Below are 20945 nucleotides of genomic sequence, written 5' to 3'. Positions count from 1 at the left end.
GTGGCCTGGGCAGAATACAGAGATGTCATCCAGACATGCAGAGATGGAATCAGGAAAGCTAAGGCGCAGGTGGAACTGCACTTCACGAGGGATTTGAAAAACAACAGGAAAATAACAAGAAGGGATTCTACAGGTACATTGGTCAGAAGAGTCAAAGGGAGCATGCTCCCACTGATAAATGAGGGGAATTGGCAGCAACAGATATGGAGAAGGCTGAGGTACTCAATAAGTTCTTTGCCTCAGTCTTCAATGGCAGTCAGGCATCCTACTTTTCTTACATCTCTGAACCTCTGCATGGGGATTGGGGAGAGAAGTCCCTGCCACTGCAAGAGAAGAGCAAGACTGAAGTTGCCTCATGAAACTGAACATGTGCAAGTCTATGGGGCTCAATGGCATGTATCCCAAGGTCCTGAAGGAACTGGCTGATGTGGTTGCCAAGCCACTCTCCCTCATATTCAAGAAGTCATGACTGTCAGGTGAAGTCCCCAGTGACTAGAAAAAGGGAAAGATCATTCCCATTTTTAAGAAAGGTAGAAAGGAAGAAGGTATTGGGACAGGATGATCTTTAAGGTCCCTCACAACCCAAGCCATTATATGATTCTGTGAAGGAACTAGTACATTACGCAAAATTGCATGGCAGGAAACTTGTATCAGTAGTTCTTCAGACTGGCCTCTTACTAGCTTCTAGTAAACCATCTACCGCTTAACCATTGTTTGTCTGTAAAGATGTGGCAAAGAATTTTGTCACAGTACTGGTGTTCCCATTAAAATGTTGTCAAAAACCAAAGATTGCAATTGACTGCTTCACGTTATTCTCTATGCAGACATTACAACTTTTTTGTTTCTAAGAATATGTAGAATTTCCAGATTATATACTTTTGGATGCTAACTGTATTTCATCCTCCATGCTTGTAATCTGAATACATTTGCAACAATTTTTCTGAAAACAAGGATTTGTCGTTATTTTTCAGGCTATATGGTATGCTGTCCATTTTTGAAGGGGAATTCCCCAAAGAAACTGGTGAGGTTAAAAAGATTTAGGGCCTTCCTGTCAGCGAAACAATTCAATTTTTCCATCAAGTTTTATGTTCTAATACTTATCTTTGGGGCCTTGATTCAACATCACTGAAGTCAATCAGGCTCTTTCCATTGTTCACAGAGCCAATGGCATCAAATTTTCATTTGGCTTTGGTCACTACTGCCTGACATTCAATATACCTTCTTTATCATTACACTCCCAGCTAGCTTTATACAGGTCATAACTGTGGACATTTTTATCATTTAGATTTTTATTTATTAACCTGCTCAGCTATTGTTCCCTATAATAATACTGCATACTTTTGAGGTGTTCCAGACAAGCCTATATGAAGGTAGTCTAGTTCCTAGTCAAATATTGATAGGTATCTTAGCATTCTGCAAGAAGAGGTTTCTTTCTTTCTTGACTCTGGTATGAGGTCAATAATTTTCCATAAGTTTACATGGGGAAAAAGTTTGTTGAAACGATATCCAGGGCCTCTTTTTAACAATAATTTTCCTTTGCTGTATCTCGCCAAGATTATTTAAGCCTCCCAGTGCATATTTATAGGAAGTTTGGACAAGGATGGAAGGAGGATTCATTTTCTGAGCTCTCGTTCGTGAGTCTGAGTATTTCATTACTTTATTAAAAAGAGAATTTTCACCCTGCTGTAGCTTTTGGATACCTGCATGAAATGTGTTTTCACAGGTTACTGCAAGGGTTTTATTGCAAACATTTATACCCAACGTGTAGTCACAGCACATGCCAGACAAATTCCTGTGCCTTTGTGGTGATGGATGAACTCCAGATCCTTTCCCACCTGTTAGGCACAGACCCACGCCGCCCGGCTCTTCATGCCTCTGAGCACCCTGTACCAGGCAGATGACTCTGGTGCACTGCTGGTGAGCAGATATGGAGCTCTTCAAGGCAGGCTTGGGAACGTGGCCTTGAGTCAGGCCCTGCATGCTGCTTACTGGAGGCTGTGAAATGGCTTTCACCTCACCTTTGTCTGTCCAGTTTCAACTGCCACTGGATTTAACTTCTTTGAAACTGCTGCTCTTAGAATCACAGAATCATAAAATGGCTTGGGTTGGAAGGGACCTTTAAGATCATCTAGTTCCAACCCCCCTGCTACAGACAGGGATGCCTCCCTCTAGACCAGGTTGCTCTTGCATTACCTTAAGTATGGGTCAAATGGAGGAAAATATATAGAACTTGTGCCTGGTCATTTTTTCTGTTGTCTAGGCAGAGGGATCTGAACACACACCAGTGGAGGGCTATAAACGTACTTATTGGATTTTAACATACACTTAAAGGATTTTTGATCATTGTTACAGATCATAGAATGACTTGGGTTTGAAGGGACCTTATAGCCCACCCAGTTCAACCCCCCTGCTATGGGTGGGGCTGCCACCTACCAGCTCAGGCTGCCCAGGGCCCCATCTAAACTGGCCTTGAATACCTTCAGGGATGGGGTATCCACAGCTTTTCCAGACAACCTGTGCCAGTGCCTCACTGCTCTCTGAGTAAAGAATTTCTGCATATCATCTAACTTAAATCTCCCTTCTTTTAAAGCCATTCCCCCTGTCCTATCACTATCCGACCACGTAAGAAGTCGGTCTTTCTCCTGTTTATAAGCTCCCCTCAAGTACTGGAAGGCTGCCATGAGGTCTCCAGAGCTGGTGATACTGAGACATAACATCATAGGATGTGCTTAGTGGTCCTGAAAAGTTCTTGCCCTTCACAGTGCTGGTATTTATCATCTAGAAATGGAAATGCTCCATGGTGTTTTCCAGATAGACCTAGATAAATAAATGAAAAGCTCTTGACTCAGCCCAAGCAGCAAAGTGAGAGGTTGGTGGAATAGCAGGAAGAGAGGTGCGCCCTGAATCCCGGGAAAAGAGAAGCACTGCTCAGTACAACACCTCCACTGATGGACGTGATCTCTCAAAACTTATTGGTGAGGAGCACAGGCCTTGGCTGGCATGGCACCTCATGCAGCCTGTGTTCTGTCCAGGATTTCCCAGCAGAGGTCTGTCTCATCAGATAGCTGACTAATGGAATGCAGCTGTCATTCTTCATTTCCTGTGAAGAAACTTGCAAGAGGTGAAGATTCAAGCACAACACTCTCCCTTTTCCAAACTGCATTCCTATCAGAAATCTTGGAGAAATTATGATAGGAAAAAAAAGGAAAAGATTTTGTGTGTTCTCAGAGTCAAACTGTTACGAAGGGTCTATAAAGCAAGGCATGCTGCTGTGCACTGGATAAGCTGTGTACTTATTTGTTCCCTGACTGCTGTCCAGAGGCTCCTATGCATCAACATATGAGTTCTGACCGGGCACCGGGTCTGAAAAATACATGTATGCATTGTCATTGCACATCTGGAATTCAGGACTGCTAATGGATACACTGTGATAGAAAAGTGTCTGGCCAATAAACTAGTTTTATATATTTATTTTAAAAAGCATTACCACATTTCTGGCTAGTAGCCTTTCATCCTCTAGACTTTACACCAGTGCATCTGGAATGCTAAGCAGCTCTGTCAGGGATGCAGCCATATTCCAAAAGGCACCCTGTGTATCCGAAACAACTTGAAAAACTAATTAAAAAGAAGGAAGGTGGTGGTTTTCCCCAGGGAAACCATTTTATATCGACTTCCTCAGAAACCACACGTGAAAGTTCTCTCAGGCTCTCAGTTAACCCACTGTATCTTCCAGGTTGCTACTATAAACACATGTATCTGTCTCGGAGTAATATATCTTGACCTGATTACACCCACAATGCCGGAGAGTAATTGATTGTGAACAGCACACTGTGGGACTAGCAGTGGAAAATGAAGCACTTTGCATTTTTATGTGCTGGTTTGACACCCATCATCTCCCCATAGCCATGGAACCTGCAGGCAGGGACGATGCCCGAATCACTGCCCATCTTCTCAGTAGGGGCAGAGATTTTTTGATCACCAACTTGGTCGCTCTGAAGTTGGGAAATTGCAAGAAAGATTTGGACCTTGGCAAATGGAGAAACCTGCAAGCACATTGCCTGTCCAGGCACACTCTGAGGTGGCACCAGAAAATTACATACCCTGGTGATGCATGCAGCGTATGTCAGCCAAGGTAACAGGCACACCTTGTCCTACTGGCCACCTTTACAGATATGAAGCACTGGCAGCCACGGCAAGTATTTCACGTTCTGGTGCAGACGGAATCTGAAATGCTCCTCCACACAGAGGTGGTCATTCATTTTATTTATATTTGCTTCTGTAAATCTCCTGCCTACTCCACAAAAAGTGCTCTGTGCACATATTTTTAAGACGGGAACCAGCCCAGAGCCAATGGCAGCGCGCAGGAACTCCCTATGTTTAGCAAAGATTTGTAGGGCTAGATTACAGAAACCCTTGAGAACCAGAGACACGTTTTCATTTTCTTTGCTCCCGATTAGGAATTGGATTCAAACTGTGAAAGAAGGGCTAAAGGATCCATTCTTCATGCTCAGACCACCCAGGTGATTTAATAATAGCTGTTTTGCAGTCTTTGTGTTGGCTTTGCAGGTACTTAGAGGATATGAAGAAACCAACCCACGAGCTCCCTTCCCACCCATCTCTCACCAAAGCTCCCACCATTGGCTCCACCAACAAAAACAGAACCAGTACAGCCAGTGCTTTATAAAGCTTTATTGCATGATGTGTTTACATAATGCTGTAGAGGTGAGCTCTTTAACTACTTATATCAAGAAATTTTGGACACAGGTCTGTGGTCAGTTTTCCAAATTGACCCTGCATGGCACAGAAAAAAAAAAAAAGTGTGATTGCATCTTTCCAGACAGTAAAGAGAAGAGAGTGTGGGGAGAAGAGGCAGACAAGGGGTGCGTTAAAAAGAAAATCCTCCTGGTTTACACTAAGCGTGACAAAGCTTCTGAACAATGAATACAAACTGTAGGTGAGCTTCATGTGTAGTAAAATATTAAAGAGTAATTCAAGTTATTTACGAAATAAAACCGAGAATCAAAAATGCAGTTTCATGGACAATTAAATTTAACATAAAACAAATTTACCTAAAATGAGAAAACAACAAACAAAAACAAAACCCCAACCAATCAGAAGGACCTGTAGATAATATCTCTGACCATGCATGGCTTGTTTTTTAAATTACAATTCACAGAATAACACTGCTGGAAAGCCTATTTTACACTATGCTACACACAACACGAAAACATGAGTAGTGACATTTACACAATTTTACAGTATTTCTCCTTCGTCTAAGAAACACGTCCTTTTCTACTTTACATTTTTTTTACAATTCCCAGCTCACAGAAAGGACACTATACGCGCAAAGACAGTCTTTAAAAAGGTGAAATGCACCCAATGCTACAAATAAACCTTTTCTTTCACAGAAGCCTCTGTGTTAGTGATTAAACAAAATATATCTCTATCTGCCACTCAATGTGAAATGGACTAATTAGAAATATTTTTTTTTTGCGTAAACATAAAACTATACAACATCTCAGAAACTCCTTTTGATGGACTTGCTATCGAACTACTAAGCTGCTCGCCAAAAACCTCCTGGTATTGCATCTGTGATGCCAGTTCCGCCAGCTGCTGCCCCAGCCTCACGCATTGTTCAAGCGTTTGCAAATCAGATTCAATAGTTTTCCATAAGCAAACATTTTTCCCTTATGAAAACGCTACAGTTTATTTTCTTTCGGAGCCTGTAAGTACCTGGCAGTTTTCCCTGCAAAAAAACATCAACAGTCACAGCCCTTATGGCCTAGACAGTGTTTCCGGAGTCCAGATGCTGGAAACCCAGGGCCATCTGAATGCTGCACGGGGTTACGCTCTCTGTCTACAGCCACACGCAACACTTGCCCCAAAGGCGATGAGAGGAGCAGTGTGAGTGCACTGAGCGTGCAGGAGAGAAACGAAGAGAGGATGAGAGCTCGGGGACACCATGCCCTCTGCTCATCCATGAGCTACAGGCAGGCAATGTGTCCACTGCCTGCGTGGACAACGGGTGTGAAGTTGCTGGGCTGCCTCCTTGTCCCCATTGCATCCGAGTGAAGTCAAAGTGCTGTGAAAACAACAACCATGCAGCATTTTGAGAGCATTTTCAGATGGAGATGTTTTTGTTGCGCCACCAGGGACAGCGGTGTAGAGGGGACAGAAGGAATACTGCAGCTGAAGTGGAAGGAAGGGAGCACCTCGCAACTGGCCCCACTGACAGCCACAATCTGACTCCAAATTTCTGTTATACTGGGACATGAGAGCCTATCTAGATACTCACATGTGACTTCCTATTAAGCGAAAAGGAAAGGCTTGTCTGCCTACAAATCTGATGCCTTATTTTGCTGACAGAGTCAATTAGAGATTTGCAGTGAAAGGAGATCAAAAGAGGAAAGGAAACATATTTCAAAAACTGCTTTTGACACCATTTCCAGTATTTACCAGGGCAAGAAAGACCTTCATTAAAAACCATTTTGTTATTGGTTTTGGATTATGGATAGGGCTTTATCAAGCAGAAGGGTCACACGTGGCAGCCAATGGGCTATGAAACATCTGCAATCCATGAGGCGGATGCCTGGACTCACCGAAAGGTGAGGAGTGATGCCTTTAATTGTGAGGGATCTTTATTTCCCAGTTGCGGAAAATGGCATTCCCTGGGTGAGTTTCTTCATGACAGCCCCATCCCTGCTACTGAAAGTTATCCCTTGGCTGGGAGAGAGGTCCTACAAAGTACAGAGTACCTACAAAGTGCGCAGTCTGCTTTTAAACACCAAGGGAGATGAGGAAATTAGCTTCCCTCTGATGCCCATTTCAGATGCTAAAGTTTACCTCAGCATCCAAATCAGGAAGGTACTAGGCTGGCAAACAGACAGACAAGTTACTGACAGCAGATGGGTGCTGAAATGAACACCAGGGGTGACCCTGAGAACTTGGAGGAGACTCAAAACTCTGGGCACTAAATTTGCAACTGATTGTTCTGTACCAAAGGTGAGTTACCATGGCTGCAAGTGTTCTAAACTAGCCTTAAGGGATCTCTAAGTGAGAAACAGCTACATTGTGTTTCTAAGACCTTTGCATATGTCACAAAACCAATCCTCATCTCACACACATTTCAAAACAACCGCTGTATCCTTACGGTGATCCCTCTGGATGGTGAAGGGACAGGCAGTAACTGAAATCCTGAAGGCTACAAGATGATCAGACAGAAAGAGGCACACCAACAAAGCCAATTCCTCCATTTCCTCTGGAACCCACTGGTTAGATGATGGGGAACAAATGTTATTCCCAGAATCAAGACATGCTTGCAGACTCAGGAGGAAATAATGCCACCTTCAGCATTAGCACATAGGGTTCCCGGCCATTTTTATGATGAACTGAAATGGAAAACTTTTCGGTAGTTACTACATTGTTCCTGCTTTTGATCACCTCGTTGCAGTAAACATTGACAATTGTGGATTAATCTTACTGCATACCATTGCAAAAACAAGACCAAGTTATCCTTCAGAAAAATCGGTATCAGTTTTACAGGTAGAGAGCAGAAGCTTAGGCAAAAACACAGAAAGCCAAACATAATGGAAGCATGGACAAGGAATAGTATGCTTCACATGTACACACTTGCATCCAAAGAATCTGAAAGAAATGGGTATTTTTTCTGACTGTATTCTAACCCTGTTCACCATATTTAAATTTCTCTTTTCTAAGCAGTATATGAAATTTTGCACTTTTTTTTTTTTCAAAATTCCTGGAAAATACCAAAGTCCAACTATTTATAACTCATGAGCAACATTATTCTTTCAGGCACAGATACTGACCTATATCTAAATGAAACACATTTATTTCCTGTTAGCAAGTGGTCACAAACAGCTAACCATTTTGCACATTGAGCAAATTTTAGTTAAAATACTGACTTTTAAAGATGTGTGATTCTCTCCAATCATATACAGAACCTCTATCAATATTAAATACATTTTGTTGCATTTGGGCTTCTTTTATCACTAAACAGGTATAACAGCTCAACATAACTACTACATTCAGGGTGTCTTCCTCATTTCAGACCTCAAAGACCTCCACAAACCCCCATTACCTTCATTTCTTTGTTAAAAACATCCTTAAGAGAAATTTAAAAAGTTCATAGTATTAAGCAGCACATAAAGATCCGCTTTAAACTCCAGATGCTAGTAGGTCTTGCTTATTTTACAGTGAGATAATTACATGCCACTTCTTTCTGTTTCCTGACTTTCCTTTTCATAGCTTTCCAACACACAACACATTTCATTAATTACAAAACTGCTGCCTTCTGCCTGCATATAAAATTGACTTTTTAACAGAGGGGAAAACCACATCCAACTCAACGCCATCCTTAGGAACTTTTCCTCACAACTGATTCTTTACAGACTTTGACATGTGAAGATTCAAGGCAACAACAAATAAAAACTGAAATGTTACTACTGAGAATGGAGACAGCACAGATAGGATGCTCCACCACAGATCTTGTTGTAGAGCTGTCAGCTACCTGATTTTCTCATCAACTGGATGCTCCATTCAATGCAACACAATGGATGATCAAGGTTTCAGAGGTTTATTCTGTTTGGTACCACTAACCTGTGCAATCTTCTGGGATTATCCTGTCCTTAATGAGAGCAGAGTAACTTGCAGATGTACTTGACCTAACTTGAGTGCCAGAAACAACATAGCTATGACAGTATGAGCCCAGCATAGACTAATTAACCCTACTTCTCTAGTGCGTTTTGCAGTCAGAATTATTTCCTGCTACCATGATGAAACTGCCGTTCCCCAGCCGTGTGGTTTGAAGGAAGCCTCAACCGCTACTGCTAGGCACACATTCCCTTCATCTTAGAGTCTAAGGCAATGGAAAGAGATAATCTTGTGCATCCTTGAGGACGGTCATTTACAGACTTTGGCTTAAAAAGTTCCCTTTTATGTTACTGTTAACTGCATGTCTCTTCAAAATGCTTCAGCACTGGCTAGGGTGACTGTGTTCAATTCATTTTCACTGATGTGTTTGTCCTCCACTTAAAGGCAGATGAGCTGGCTAAAAGTTCTCCAAATACACATGCTGAGGGCAGTTAAAAAAACTCCGTTATCAAACAGTGAGATAAGGGCAAGCATACTGGAGTGTTCACTGTGGTACCCTCTCCACTTGCATCAAGGATAATCACAACAAAAAAAAAGAGTAAAGAACAGCAAAACCACAGCAGGCTTTTAGCAGGGTCATTTCATGTTCAGATCAATTACTTTGAAATAAAATCACCACCACATTATTTTGCAGCAGAGAAAAGCAGCATGAAGGGCACAGGCAAGTAAACGAAACTTCCTGATGTTAATATCAGAATGCATTTACTGAGTGTGTAAATTGTAGGCGCAGATTTCTTTGAAACTGTACAAATGGACAGCATAGCCAAAGCTCATCAAGAGGGAAGTATTCTGTGACCTCTCCTCTGTGTCCACAGTGCTATGTACAGTATGAGCGTGTAATAATACACATAAATTCAGGATCCTACACTCTCTGCTTGTATTGCAGGCCATTTCCTACCCCACAGGATGAATCCCATTGAATAACATTGAGTTTCTATAAAAAGACATTCTTTTCCTCCTGTCCTGGTGGAAGGGTAAGGCCCCAGAGTGACAGTCATGGTCCAGCTAGCTTCAGCAGGAGCATGACTTCACATCATGACTGTGTATAGATACACGCACACATATCCACACATTCATTCTGTACATATACAAAGGTACACATACATTTTTACATTCTTTGGTGGCAAAATAAAACAAAACAAACCACAGGGTTGCACGGCCTGTGCATCTTTGCTTAATGAATCAGCTTCAGGAAAATTGGGGTTGCTGTAACAGGAGTTATTTTGCTTCTTTAAGGACTGTTCATTGCATTGACAAAATGCCATACATTTACAATGTCTAAAATGGGGCACAAGGAAAGCCAACGCAAACACAGCTCACATAGTGACAGATAACTCAGAGAAAGCCCCCTCCTACCCACATCAACACACCATGAGAGAAGCAGCCACATGCTTTCACCTACAAGCACTCATGTGCTTCCCAAGCTACTGTCAGGATGTTGTGCTGAGCCGTGGCACACTCTTCTCCTGCCCTGGCTGTGGGTTCCCACTTTTTGTTGCTTATTAAAATTGAACTAACAGAAGACGGGATGTTGGGAGCAGCAGACGAGGCTGGCACGACAATGCCACACCGAAGGGTTCTCAGCCCACGTGTTTCAGATGACGGCTCTTCCTGTTGCCACCTCTGGGATATCAAACCTGCATCTCAGAGGTGCTGATGAGGCCCAATGCTTTGGCTTCTTCTGGTGTCAGTCCACTCTTTAGTGTCCTTCTCACTGGATGGCCATAAGTTCCAAAAGGAGGGAAAATAAAAAAAAAAAACAAAGAAAAAAGAAAATGCAAACAATTAAAAGTGATAATTACAGGAGAATTTCAGCTGAGAAACACTTAACATGCATACTGAATCAAATCAAGAGCTGCTACGCAACTCCAAAAAGCCGAGGAAAAGCCATTTGTCATTGTCATTTAGTCAACAGAAACTTCTCAGGATAAATATCACAGCATTTTAAGATCTCTTTCTTCTCTAAAATTTTACAAGTGGATTCTCAGTCCACAGAAAGTATTGTGTGCCCCATTATCTCATACAGAATTTTTAAAAGAGCTTTATAGGACTCAATTGAATTTATTGCTATTAAGTCCTACGTGACCGTTCCAAAGTATATAAATAAACTCCCCAAAGTTAAAAGATTTAAAATGTAATAATTTTATAGCCAATTCAAATCATTACAAATAATGTGCTCATACACACTCCCTTTTCTTCTGTCATGTCCCCTCATTGAAGCCCCCATCTGCATCATCTTTGTCATTAGTAGTGTACATACTTTTATATAAATTTGAATGATAAATCTTGGCCAAATTTTCATTTCTTACTTTCCTATGAAGTGTTCTCAACGGTAGCCATAACATAAAACTTTTAACATTCGCATCTGCATTCTTTACTCAGAAATAAGTGACTATGTGACTGCACAGTGTTTTCCATTGCCATGATTTTCAAGTAAACACGCTTAGCTCAAGATGCAAACAAGGTGTTCACTCCAAACTTTGCTATTCTTTAAGTAGAAAATGCACAATTAAAAGTTTAAGCTGCAAGCAAAGCATAAACAATGACTGTGTTGAACAAAATATATTAAGAGTTTCAAAATAATTAAGTCTAGAGGAAAAGCTAGAGAAAAAAATTACAAGTGGCAGTCAAGAACTTCTTGCATTGTTATCATCGAGTGTAGTTAAGACATCTAACTTCCAAATATACTAACTCTATGTAACTGAAACTGGGTGGTTACATTCAAGGGTCTGGTGGGAGTGAGAGGAGTGAATGGATCAGTATTGAAAACAAGGAGATAACAGAAGGGCAAGAGATGGCATATCTGAACATCTGACACCATGCAGGTTGGACAAATATGACGTATGTGCAATAGTCAAACCTTTTCCATCAGTTACTGAGTTTAATTTAGTGAGCTGTGAGTACCAAATGTATAATTATTCCACCATTACCAAACTGTTGCTTGAAAGTTTCTCTTCAAGATTAAATCCTATCTCCTGCAGTGTTTGAGAAATGACTAAAAATCACCTGAGGTCTGCATGGCAGCCCTTCTTGACAGCCACTTTTTCCTACAATAGCGATAAGCAATATATTCCAAGTTTAACAATGTTTAGGTTAAAGCAGCACGGGGCTAAATGTGACTCATAAAGCCAAGGTGAATTAAAACTAAACACGTGCTATCAGAAGAGTAAAACACTTCCAAAATTCTCTGGTCTCCAAGATTCAGAATACCCAGCATGGAGTTTTGGGTCAGTCCTCATTATTGGCACTGTTTTATGTTTCTCAGATCCAATATTTGAATATCCAACAACAAATGTTCAATTCCAGATTTAAGTGCAAGACTTTAGGACTCTGTGGCCTCAGTGAACCCTACAATGAGTATTTCTGTATTAAATGAAATACACCAGTAGCAAAAGAACAAACTCAAGAAAGCTGAAGCCAACATTTTTTTCTCTCATTAAAAGTAAAGATTACCCTGAGCTGCTCATCTGGCTTAGCAACCTGCTAAGCTCATTTTCTTTCTGTACTCTTTATAGTATGTGAGCAAAGAAGGTACCACGGCTAGCTTAGCCATCAACGTTGCAGTGGTGTTAACAGAGACCAGCATATATTGATTTAAAGAAGAGCTTTTCAGATACCAGCCAAGCCCAAGTTACAAAACTATTAGCCTACTAGAAAAAGCCAAATGGATTTACAATATCATATAGGTCTCTTTGAAAAAACTTTCATGAGCTTTCTTTAAAAAGCCATAATCAGGAGCTAAAATTCAACAGCAGAAACCAAATTCAAGAAAAACAAACAAGGACAGAAACAACGCTTTCTTCTTTAAATAAACAAGACTTCTCTGAATCTCCAGATGCAGCTCTATCGAACAAATTATGCCTTTGCCTGAGAGCCTCTCATGTAACCCCTGGATGACTTGAAAATTCTTGTAAGGCAGGCAGCATGTGACACAGGCCAGTGCTCTGTCCTGGGCAACAAAGGCCAACCCTCACGCAACAGAGGCCAACCCCTGGTTTATGCTTTTGTGCCACTGCTAAGCAAATAGGAATGACACCACTCAGTGAATTTCTGAGACACATGTAGCTGTAATTAAACAAAACAATCTCTTTGCATCTCTCAGTTGATTGCTATTACTTACCCTGTCTCTCTTATGATACAGAGAGAGATATCTTGGATTTAAGACATCTCAGTGACCTAAGCTTTTAAGGGCAGTAGTTCTGAGGAAACAGCTCCAAACAATGCAAGCGTTTGGCAGTCATAATGAGACTGTCAAGAAAATGGTTAATAAAGAGCAAAGAGGTGAAGAAACTTGCCAGTGACAGAATGGTTCCCATAAACACAGTCAGCTGCTGACTTGTATAAACTAAGCATGTGGGGCCAAGTGCTGCAAAGTACTGTGACTATTTGCAAGATTCAAGCTGTACACCATCAGCAGGCAACCTGAAGGATGACAGCTGACAGAATCATAGACCAGACTCAAATGACTGAATTCTTGCTATCAGCCAACCAGACACAGATGAATCCACTTGCAGTTTGTAGGACTTTGCACTCAGTGAGATGCAAGTGGCCTGATAAAGGGTATTGATATCTTTGTATGAAAATTATATGCAGTATGTGCAAATTACTCACAGTAGTACTTATCCTCATCGGACAATACAGCTGATGGATACAGCATCAGCAGTAGCACAGGATAGTTTCTCACTGTTCTCTGCACTGGCCGGTGGACTATGAAGGCTTGTGGGTGAGGAAGCCAGAAGGCAGCTGAGCTATCTACAGGAGCAGGGACCACTCAGGGAGGCAAGTGAACTTTGTGACATGTTGTTAAACAGATGTCCTTGGACTCTTTTCTTTTTCCTCATAATGTATTTGGTAAGGCTCCTTTACACTGGGAGAGGTCATGGACACGTTCAGTCATCGGAATTGAATGTGGAGAGATATTTTCCTTCCATGTTTTATAGGCATTGCAAAATTACATTTCTCAAACTAGATCTTCACTCTCCCCTCTGCACTGAACTCTGTCGTGTCTGTGACTGGACTAGACATAATATCTTGGCTTGTAAAACTCTTGGCCTGCTGCAGATCACATTAAACTGAGTTATGGAATGTATTTTGGAGGCAGTGACAATAAAAATAAGGCTTTCAAATGACCTTTTAGGTTCTCTAAGCAATTTTTAAAATGTTTGCTAAAGAAACATAACAGAGAGAGAAAATAACTTCTACTCTTGTCACAATCAAGGCCTGCTGAGATTCCATAACCAAGAAACCAAATGTTGTTTCTATGGGGTCAGAGGGTATGATATTCTTTGTTAATCAGGAAATCTAGAATTTTATTTTATATCTTGGCAGAATGCAGTGTGCTTATGAGGAACTTGATGAATTTGACTATGCCTGTTGGGTCAGAATCTTCACAGACATATGGCCCTCAGAGAACACGTTTTAAAAAAGGTGATTCCCTAAGTGTAGTTTTGTCAGATATTATTATTGAGGGCCTGATGGTATTTTAAAGGGCAAATGGTGCTTCCGATTTCCCCTCCTACTTTGTTGTTGCTGTTATTTGATTTCTTATTTTTTTGAGATGCAACAAACAGTCAAGAAAGATCTGCCTGGTGCCATTTATTCTTACATTTGCAATGCCTTCTGGAATGTGTATATAACACTGGTATGGCAAAGTCATTTGAAATGCAGAATATTCTCCGCATAGATAGGACCACTTTCTTCCTTGATAAGTTGCAGAGTTAGTGTCCCTCTTACTATAAAAAGATGTGGCAGTCACAGAACTTTCCTCTGGGCCCAGATGCAAAGGTAATGCAGCTGCTACTTGCTCATTTGGCATGAAGAAAATTCTAGGTGGCTGTAAATTACACAGCAAGGACACTGTCTATATAAGCCATACTTAAACTTAGTTACGTGTATATCATTGCATAACATGAGTAGGCCTAGATGTGTAGAAAAATTACTAAAAATGTGTAGAGATTTTCTTACAGTGACTTGTAGGTCAGTGTTTGGATTTTTGCAGGCACTACTCTGAAGAAGTAAAGCCAGCTGATACATGGTCTTTGCCTGGGTGAGCCACACCGAGAGCTCCAGGAGACAATGTATAACTGCCCTGCAGTTCTGCTTCATAGATGGCACAAGTCTCTCCTAATACGAAACTGTAGTGCAGCCACCACCTGGTGTAACGGATGCTATCTGTTCCCTTCAAACACATCTGACACTTGCATTCACGTGCACTCAAATTCCTGCTTGCAGAGACCCATGTTACACTTTTTTGTGGCAGCAGAGGGCTCTCTTTGGCAGCTATGGTATCACAACGGTATTCTAGAAAACTGCATGAGACACCATGTCTGTTACTGCACTTCTTTCGTAAGGAGACTCATAAAGCAACCTTCTACCTCCTTATCTTTTCTTGGTCTCAGATGAAGTGCCATCCATAACAGCAGTTTGATTTTGTCACTGCTTCCGACTGCTTACTCTGATGCTGAAAACAGTTCTCCTTCAAGAATGAAGGATGATGTATATATAAGGAGTATGCTGCTGACCAGCGTTAAACTTGAAAGCCTTACAAAAAGAAAAAAACTTACAGAAGAAAAAAACTTACAGAAAGAAACAAAACAAAATGCATATCCTATCAACAGAAGGCTAACAGTGTGTAACTCAACCATTTATTAGTTTTTTAATACTTGGAAATTCACTATCCCAATTTTGGGAATGGATCTTGGAACAAGAATTCAAAAGCCTTGAAGTATATCTTTAAACTATGCCACCTAAAAGAGAACAGTGTACTATAAATGAATTCACTGACACAGTGAATAGCAAACTGGTGAAAGTAAAATTGACGATTTGTATCTCTTGGAAAATGCAAACTAATGATGTAAAATCAGCTTTTTTTTTTTTTTTCTACAAAATTGCAGCTGAAGAAGTACCAAAAGTGTAAATTATAAAAAAGTATTTGAAATGAAAATGTTAATACAAAAATTCTGTGACCAGGGAATCCAAGAAGAGATGGCCAGAACAATTCCAGCACCTGTAAATCTTTGTCTAGAAGTGCAGGAAAAGCTGCAGATCACTCTTATTTTTGGTTCTCCCAGTGCTGAGACACAGCAGAAGGATGTGGCAATGGTCTGGCTCAGCTGTGGGATTCTGCTGAGAAATGGGCTTCCTTTGCTAGTGGGCTGGACTCTGCTAAGACCAAAATCTGAGCTGTGGCCACCTCCTCCTCCATGGAGCAGCATGTCTGGGCAAGACATGTGATCACATAAAGTGGCGATCACTCTAAAATCACTAGGGACAATTCACTGCAGCAGCAGTTTTCTCCTTATACCTACATCATCTCTTTTGTGCTTGTGTTCATCATGTACCATATATGAGGGTCCGTACAGTGCTCAACATCTTTGCCTTCTCTCTACAGGGACAAATTATTGCAAAAATTGCACTTTTAATTCTGACTTCTCAGATCAATGCAATGGCTTCTCACTTTTCATTTTTAGCCGCTGTATCAAAATAAAACTGCTTAGTACTGAACAAATACTATATTGCACAGGATCTCTGAACGCTGGTGGTAGAATTCAATGCAAAATTAAGGAGCTTTCAATGTAGATTTTAATGATACAGGCTGGATTACTTTTCAATCTGACTTTCCTTATATAAGAAAAATAAAGCAGCTTCGAGCAGTATGAGCCCCAAACCAAAAAATTTGCATCAGAATAAAATTTGTTACAGAAATGACTCACAGATTCCTCTAAAGCAGTGACTGGAAAATGAATTTAAGCCTCTCTTACAAGTAATTTTTTACAAGACTTTTAAGCAGGCTTTCACAAAATCTTTTGTTTTGAAGGATACCTCATGTAGGACTGCACAGAATTATCCTACCTGGCGATTTCTTTCCCCTACAGCTGCTGATGCTGGCTGTGGTGAGGCAAAGGACTACACAGGCCTCACCCTGATGGGTTACATCCATTGCAAGAATAACAAAACTATGCTGAATGGCCTACAGTAAAATAATAACAGGGATTTAAGAAACAGTGGGCTTACAGCTGACCACAGTAAAAGGCAGCAATAGATGTAACCATGCAAAGATCTTGCCATCCTAAGGATGAAAGAATGTACTACTTAAAAAGCATCCAAAAGACACTAGCTATCTTGGCATCTCACAGAGATAACCTTCCAGCTGCCAGAGTTTTAAGAGCTTTATCTCACATTCTGCTTTCATTCAATAATTAGATTTTTATTAACCAGGTATTGACCTTCTGAAGGTTCAATACTGAGGACACACAGCCTTGATACTTAATACCATCTGTGTAACATTCACTTTTTCTAAATACAAGGAATTGTAGATAAATGTGCATCACTGACTAGATTACCTCTTTTGTAACTTCTGATAGTATCCTGTTACTCAAATCCTAAATAATTCATTGCAAATTCTAAGTAAAGTTGCTCTCCTTTAAAGTGTTTTATATAGACTTTCTTCTTGTAAGGTTTCTGTTTTTTTTTTTTTCTTAAGCACAATTTCCATTAACTCCTGCTTTTAGTCTGGCCATAAATACCAGAAGAACAGTCTCCCTCCTGGTATTTTGGCACTTCTGTATCTTTTCATAGCCAGAAAAAGTAAGTGAAGTGACATGAAAATAAAAAATAATGAAAAAAAAAAGAAGAAGAAAAAGTTAACTGAAGCACCCCACGATTTCCAAACAAAAATTACATACTTCCAGATTCAAATAGACTCCCACCTATTATTTTGTTTACCTATAAACATGTCTATTCCAAAGCAGCACTACATGTGTTATTAAAACTTGTCTAAAACTTGTTTCCAAGCCTGGTCCTTTGGCAGAGTTCTTTCCCTTATTTTGGCACATGATGACAGCGTGCTTACTCCCATTTCACTTTTACTGAAGGTGGAATTTAGCAGAAATACCTGACCTGGGATGTTCTGTAGTTAAACTTAATCCATCAGCTCTGAGCTTATTTGTCTAGGATTCAGATAATCTTGATTCAATTCCTATCTCCTCCACAGTCCCCTTGTATGAGTCTGACAGATTACCTGAGTCACGTCTCAGATCCATTTCACCAAAAACACTGTAAGAATGTGTTATTCTCCAATAGTCATTATGCAAATAAATGATTAAATCCTTATGAGATGTATCCATATCCTAGAGGTCAGTCAGCAGGTATATTATTGGGCTAACATACGATTCCAGCATCTAATAGAAGAACAAGGCATCATCATGTCTCTCCTGTCTCTTTTCTAAACATCAAAAATAATTCCGATCAAGTCATTTCATTCAAATACTTGATTAAATTCTGATTCAATTATCTGCTCCAAACTGATTTCTCCAACGCAAATCTAAGCAGATTTTTAATTTTAATAAAATCTAAGAGAAACCAGAGTGCACACACAGAGAGATGCTCTGAGATAAAACCAATGTGGGGGAAAAACAAACATCCAGCAGAATACAGTGTAGCCACTGCTAGAAGATGTGCTACTTACCGTCAGATATTAGTCACACCTGGGTCCTACAATATGATCATTCAGGGTGAGATGAAGATCCAGATGGATGTAATGTTGTATAGTCATCTTGAAAGACCTATCTCCTTGGAGCAGCTACTTGAAATTATTTGTTGGAAAGAATATGATGGGATCCTCACTCTTTGTCAACTGCCTTGACTTTAGGGAGCCAAGAAATATATTTTCAGCTATGAAGACTGCTGATACTAATAATTACTTCATAAAGGAAGAATATACAGGCTTGTGTTTTAACCTAGTTGCCTTAAAGTAACTGCTTGTTGGATGGTCTGTTTATGATAACTTGTGGCTTAGTCAGCATTTGAGCAAGGCAAAATCCGTGGGACTTTTTCTTTGTCCTTTTTCAGAGCTCTGCCATAGTCATTCACAGAGGTCAGAAATCCACCCTGTCTGGCTCAAAACTTCCAAGTATCGTGCTACATATGCCAGAATGAGTGTGAATACCTTTTGAATGCTGATTCACTCTTAAAAAAATGGAGTATGATCTCTGTGATGCTGACTCATGGGAATTACATCATACTCCTGAGACAGATCTATTCAGTTAATTGGGACAAACACAAAGATGTCCAGGCTACTCCACAAAAAGCTCACCTTGAGAGAGTGATTTTATGTTAGGAGATGGATGTTGTAAATAAACAGTTAAGTAAAGTCTTTTATGGATGATACTCATTGTCTTCAAATGTCTTCTGTCATCTCAAAGCTGCCAGGGCTAGAATAATTTTGTGGGTTTTTTTTCTCCCTCAGATAGCAACAATTCACACAGGCTGTTCATGAAATTCCATTTAGGAACAGCCCTAGTCTTCTTTATACAATTTGTTTCTTACCTCATTGCTTGTAATCTACACAGTAAATTCTGCTTATACACCTTGCACTCTTTTTTTTTTTCAATTCAGCTCCATTTGTATTAAACAAATAAGCTCCATTCATGACAGTTGCTTTTTGAAATCTCAGAGGTATCTCATATAGAGAGCTTCATTTTTGCCCTCCCCAATTCCAGTGGTGCACTGTCTGTAATAGTATTTTTTAAGATGCTAAAATTAACTTTACCAATTATGTTCATTGGAATTTGGACTATCAAAGAGAATGATGCTTAAACTGTTCTTATTCCAATTTTCCTTTGCACTCATTGTTTGTTATGGCATCATTTGTGAAGGTCATCTTAATCATACAGAAGATCCAGACAATCCTAATTATATTATTTTTTATTTCTTTGCTGAGTTGAACAGCTCCCTGTTGTTACAAAAACCTTTCTCACAGAAAGCTGCCCTCAGTCTTCTAGAATGGGAGCAGTATATTTTGCAAACTAATTTTTATTTTATGCTTTTAAAACACACCAAACTGATATCTCTAGAGGTTGAAGTCTGCTGTTGTCAAATCAGAGCAAAAGAAACAGAAGAGTCTTCCCATGGCAACTTGCCTTGAAGTTGTCTTCAAGTGACCACCTCCAGGGGTGAAAGAGCATTTCAACTTCTGCGGCTCATTCACTCCCATGGCTCTCTGTTGAAGCTTCTAAGAAATAATACAACTGTAATGCTGTTTTTGCATATATAACACCACTCCAGTATGGTAGGCAGGTCACTGAACACCCATCATGAGGCAATGACTTCCAGTTGGTTACTGTATTTCTAAATGTCAGATTTTATCTTTAAAAACCTTCACTGTGTAGAGGTCCAGATCAGAATGAATTCTCTCTCTGCAGATCACCAAAGGAACTCAGACATCATGTATTTACCACGTACATTAGCTTTCATTAGTTCATTTCAGCTCCGGTTGAACAAATCTCTTCCTACTGGTTCTCAGTCAGATTCAGTAATATCTGGATTTATCAGTGATCCTTCATATTTTCAACTAACAGATTCCATCTAACATTTCCATCTGTTTTTCTTTGGATTACTCACTGCCTTATTCCTCCTCCCGATTTAAGGTTCTGAGTGTTAATTTTTTTTTTCCACATCATTAATATCTAACTAAACTTTCTGCATAGCAGATACAGTCACAATGCTCAACAATTACAAAAGGTAAAATTGTTAAATGAATGTTGTGAAAATAGCCAATTTTCCCATTGCAGTTATTTACTGAATTTAACTTAACCATTTCCACATTCCTATTTCTGTTTCCCCGAGTTGACTATGACTCGACCATCACTTGCTTTCTGCTTCATGTTTTTATGTCTTTGTCTAAGGCAAAAAAGATCCTTGCCCATCTGAACTTTTTACCTAAACCACAGGAAACGTATGCAGTGCACATAAATCTTCCAGGTTTCTGGTTTTGCTAAAGACATAGAATTCATCTCAGTTTCACTAAAAACATCTGAATTTTAAGTAAGCCTCAAAAGATTTTCAGTTATGCACTGAAAACAGTTAGACATGTGATATATAATGCATAGCAAAAACCATTCTTTTCAACTGAGTTTCACTTTGATGAGACTGAATACTAATCTCGCGGCAAAAAGATGCATATGGGAACGTGAAGATTGAACCTGGTGAATCAAACTGAACAGAAATTTGAGTCTCTCTCCTCTGCCAATAACAAATACCACAGCGTCTGCTAATCAAAATAATGAAAGTAGGCCTAAAATTTACTTTCTTACATACAGGACTTATGTTATATTTCTGCTAGGGAGATTTTCTGCCTGTTTAACTCACATTTTGCATTGACAAGGGCTGATTTTTCTGCTCTTTTTCTGGAGCTGTCATGTTATCAGTCCAGTAGAGTATGTTTTAGAGTTAAACTATCCAATTTTTAGTTATTCAGGTACACTAGCTATCTACCA

The 20945-nt window shown here is 40.0% G+C and overlaps 1 protein-coding gene across 4 annotated transcripts in view; it reads right to left on the bottom strand.

Annotated features, from left to right (window-relative positions):
* FHOD3 (formin homology 2 domain containing 3) overlaps positions 4666–20945 on the bottom strand; it is a 360289-nt gene continuing 344009 nt past the window's right edge. For all 4 annotated transcript variants that reach the window (XM_021387316.1, XM_021387312.1, XM_021387314.1 and 1 more), the window contains one exon: positions 4666–10384. In XM_021387316.1, coding sequence (XP_021242991.1) covers positions 10302–10384 — 83 coding nt within the window. In that variant the 3' untranslated portion in view covers positions 4666–10301. The remainder of the gene's footprint in view (positions 10385–20945) is intronic.

Source organism: Numida meleagris, chromosome 2 (genome assembly GCF_002078875.1).
Source record: "Numida meleagris isolate 19003 breed g44 Domestic line chromosome 2, NumMel1.0, whole genome shotgun sequence".
NCBI lineage: Eukaryota > Metazoa > Chordata > Aves > Galliformes > Numididae > Numida > Numida meleagris.
This window is presented reverse-complemented; position numbering and strand designations above follow the sequence as displayed.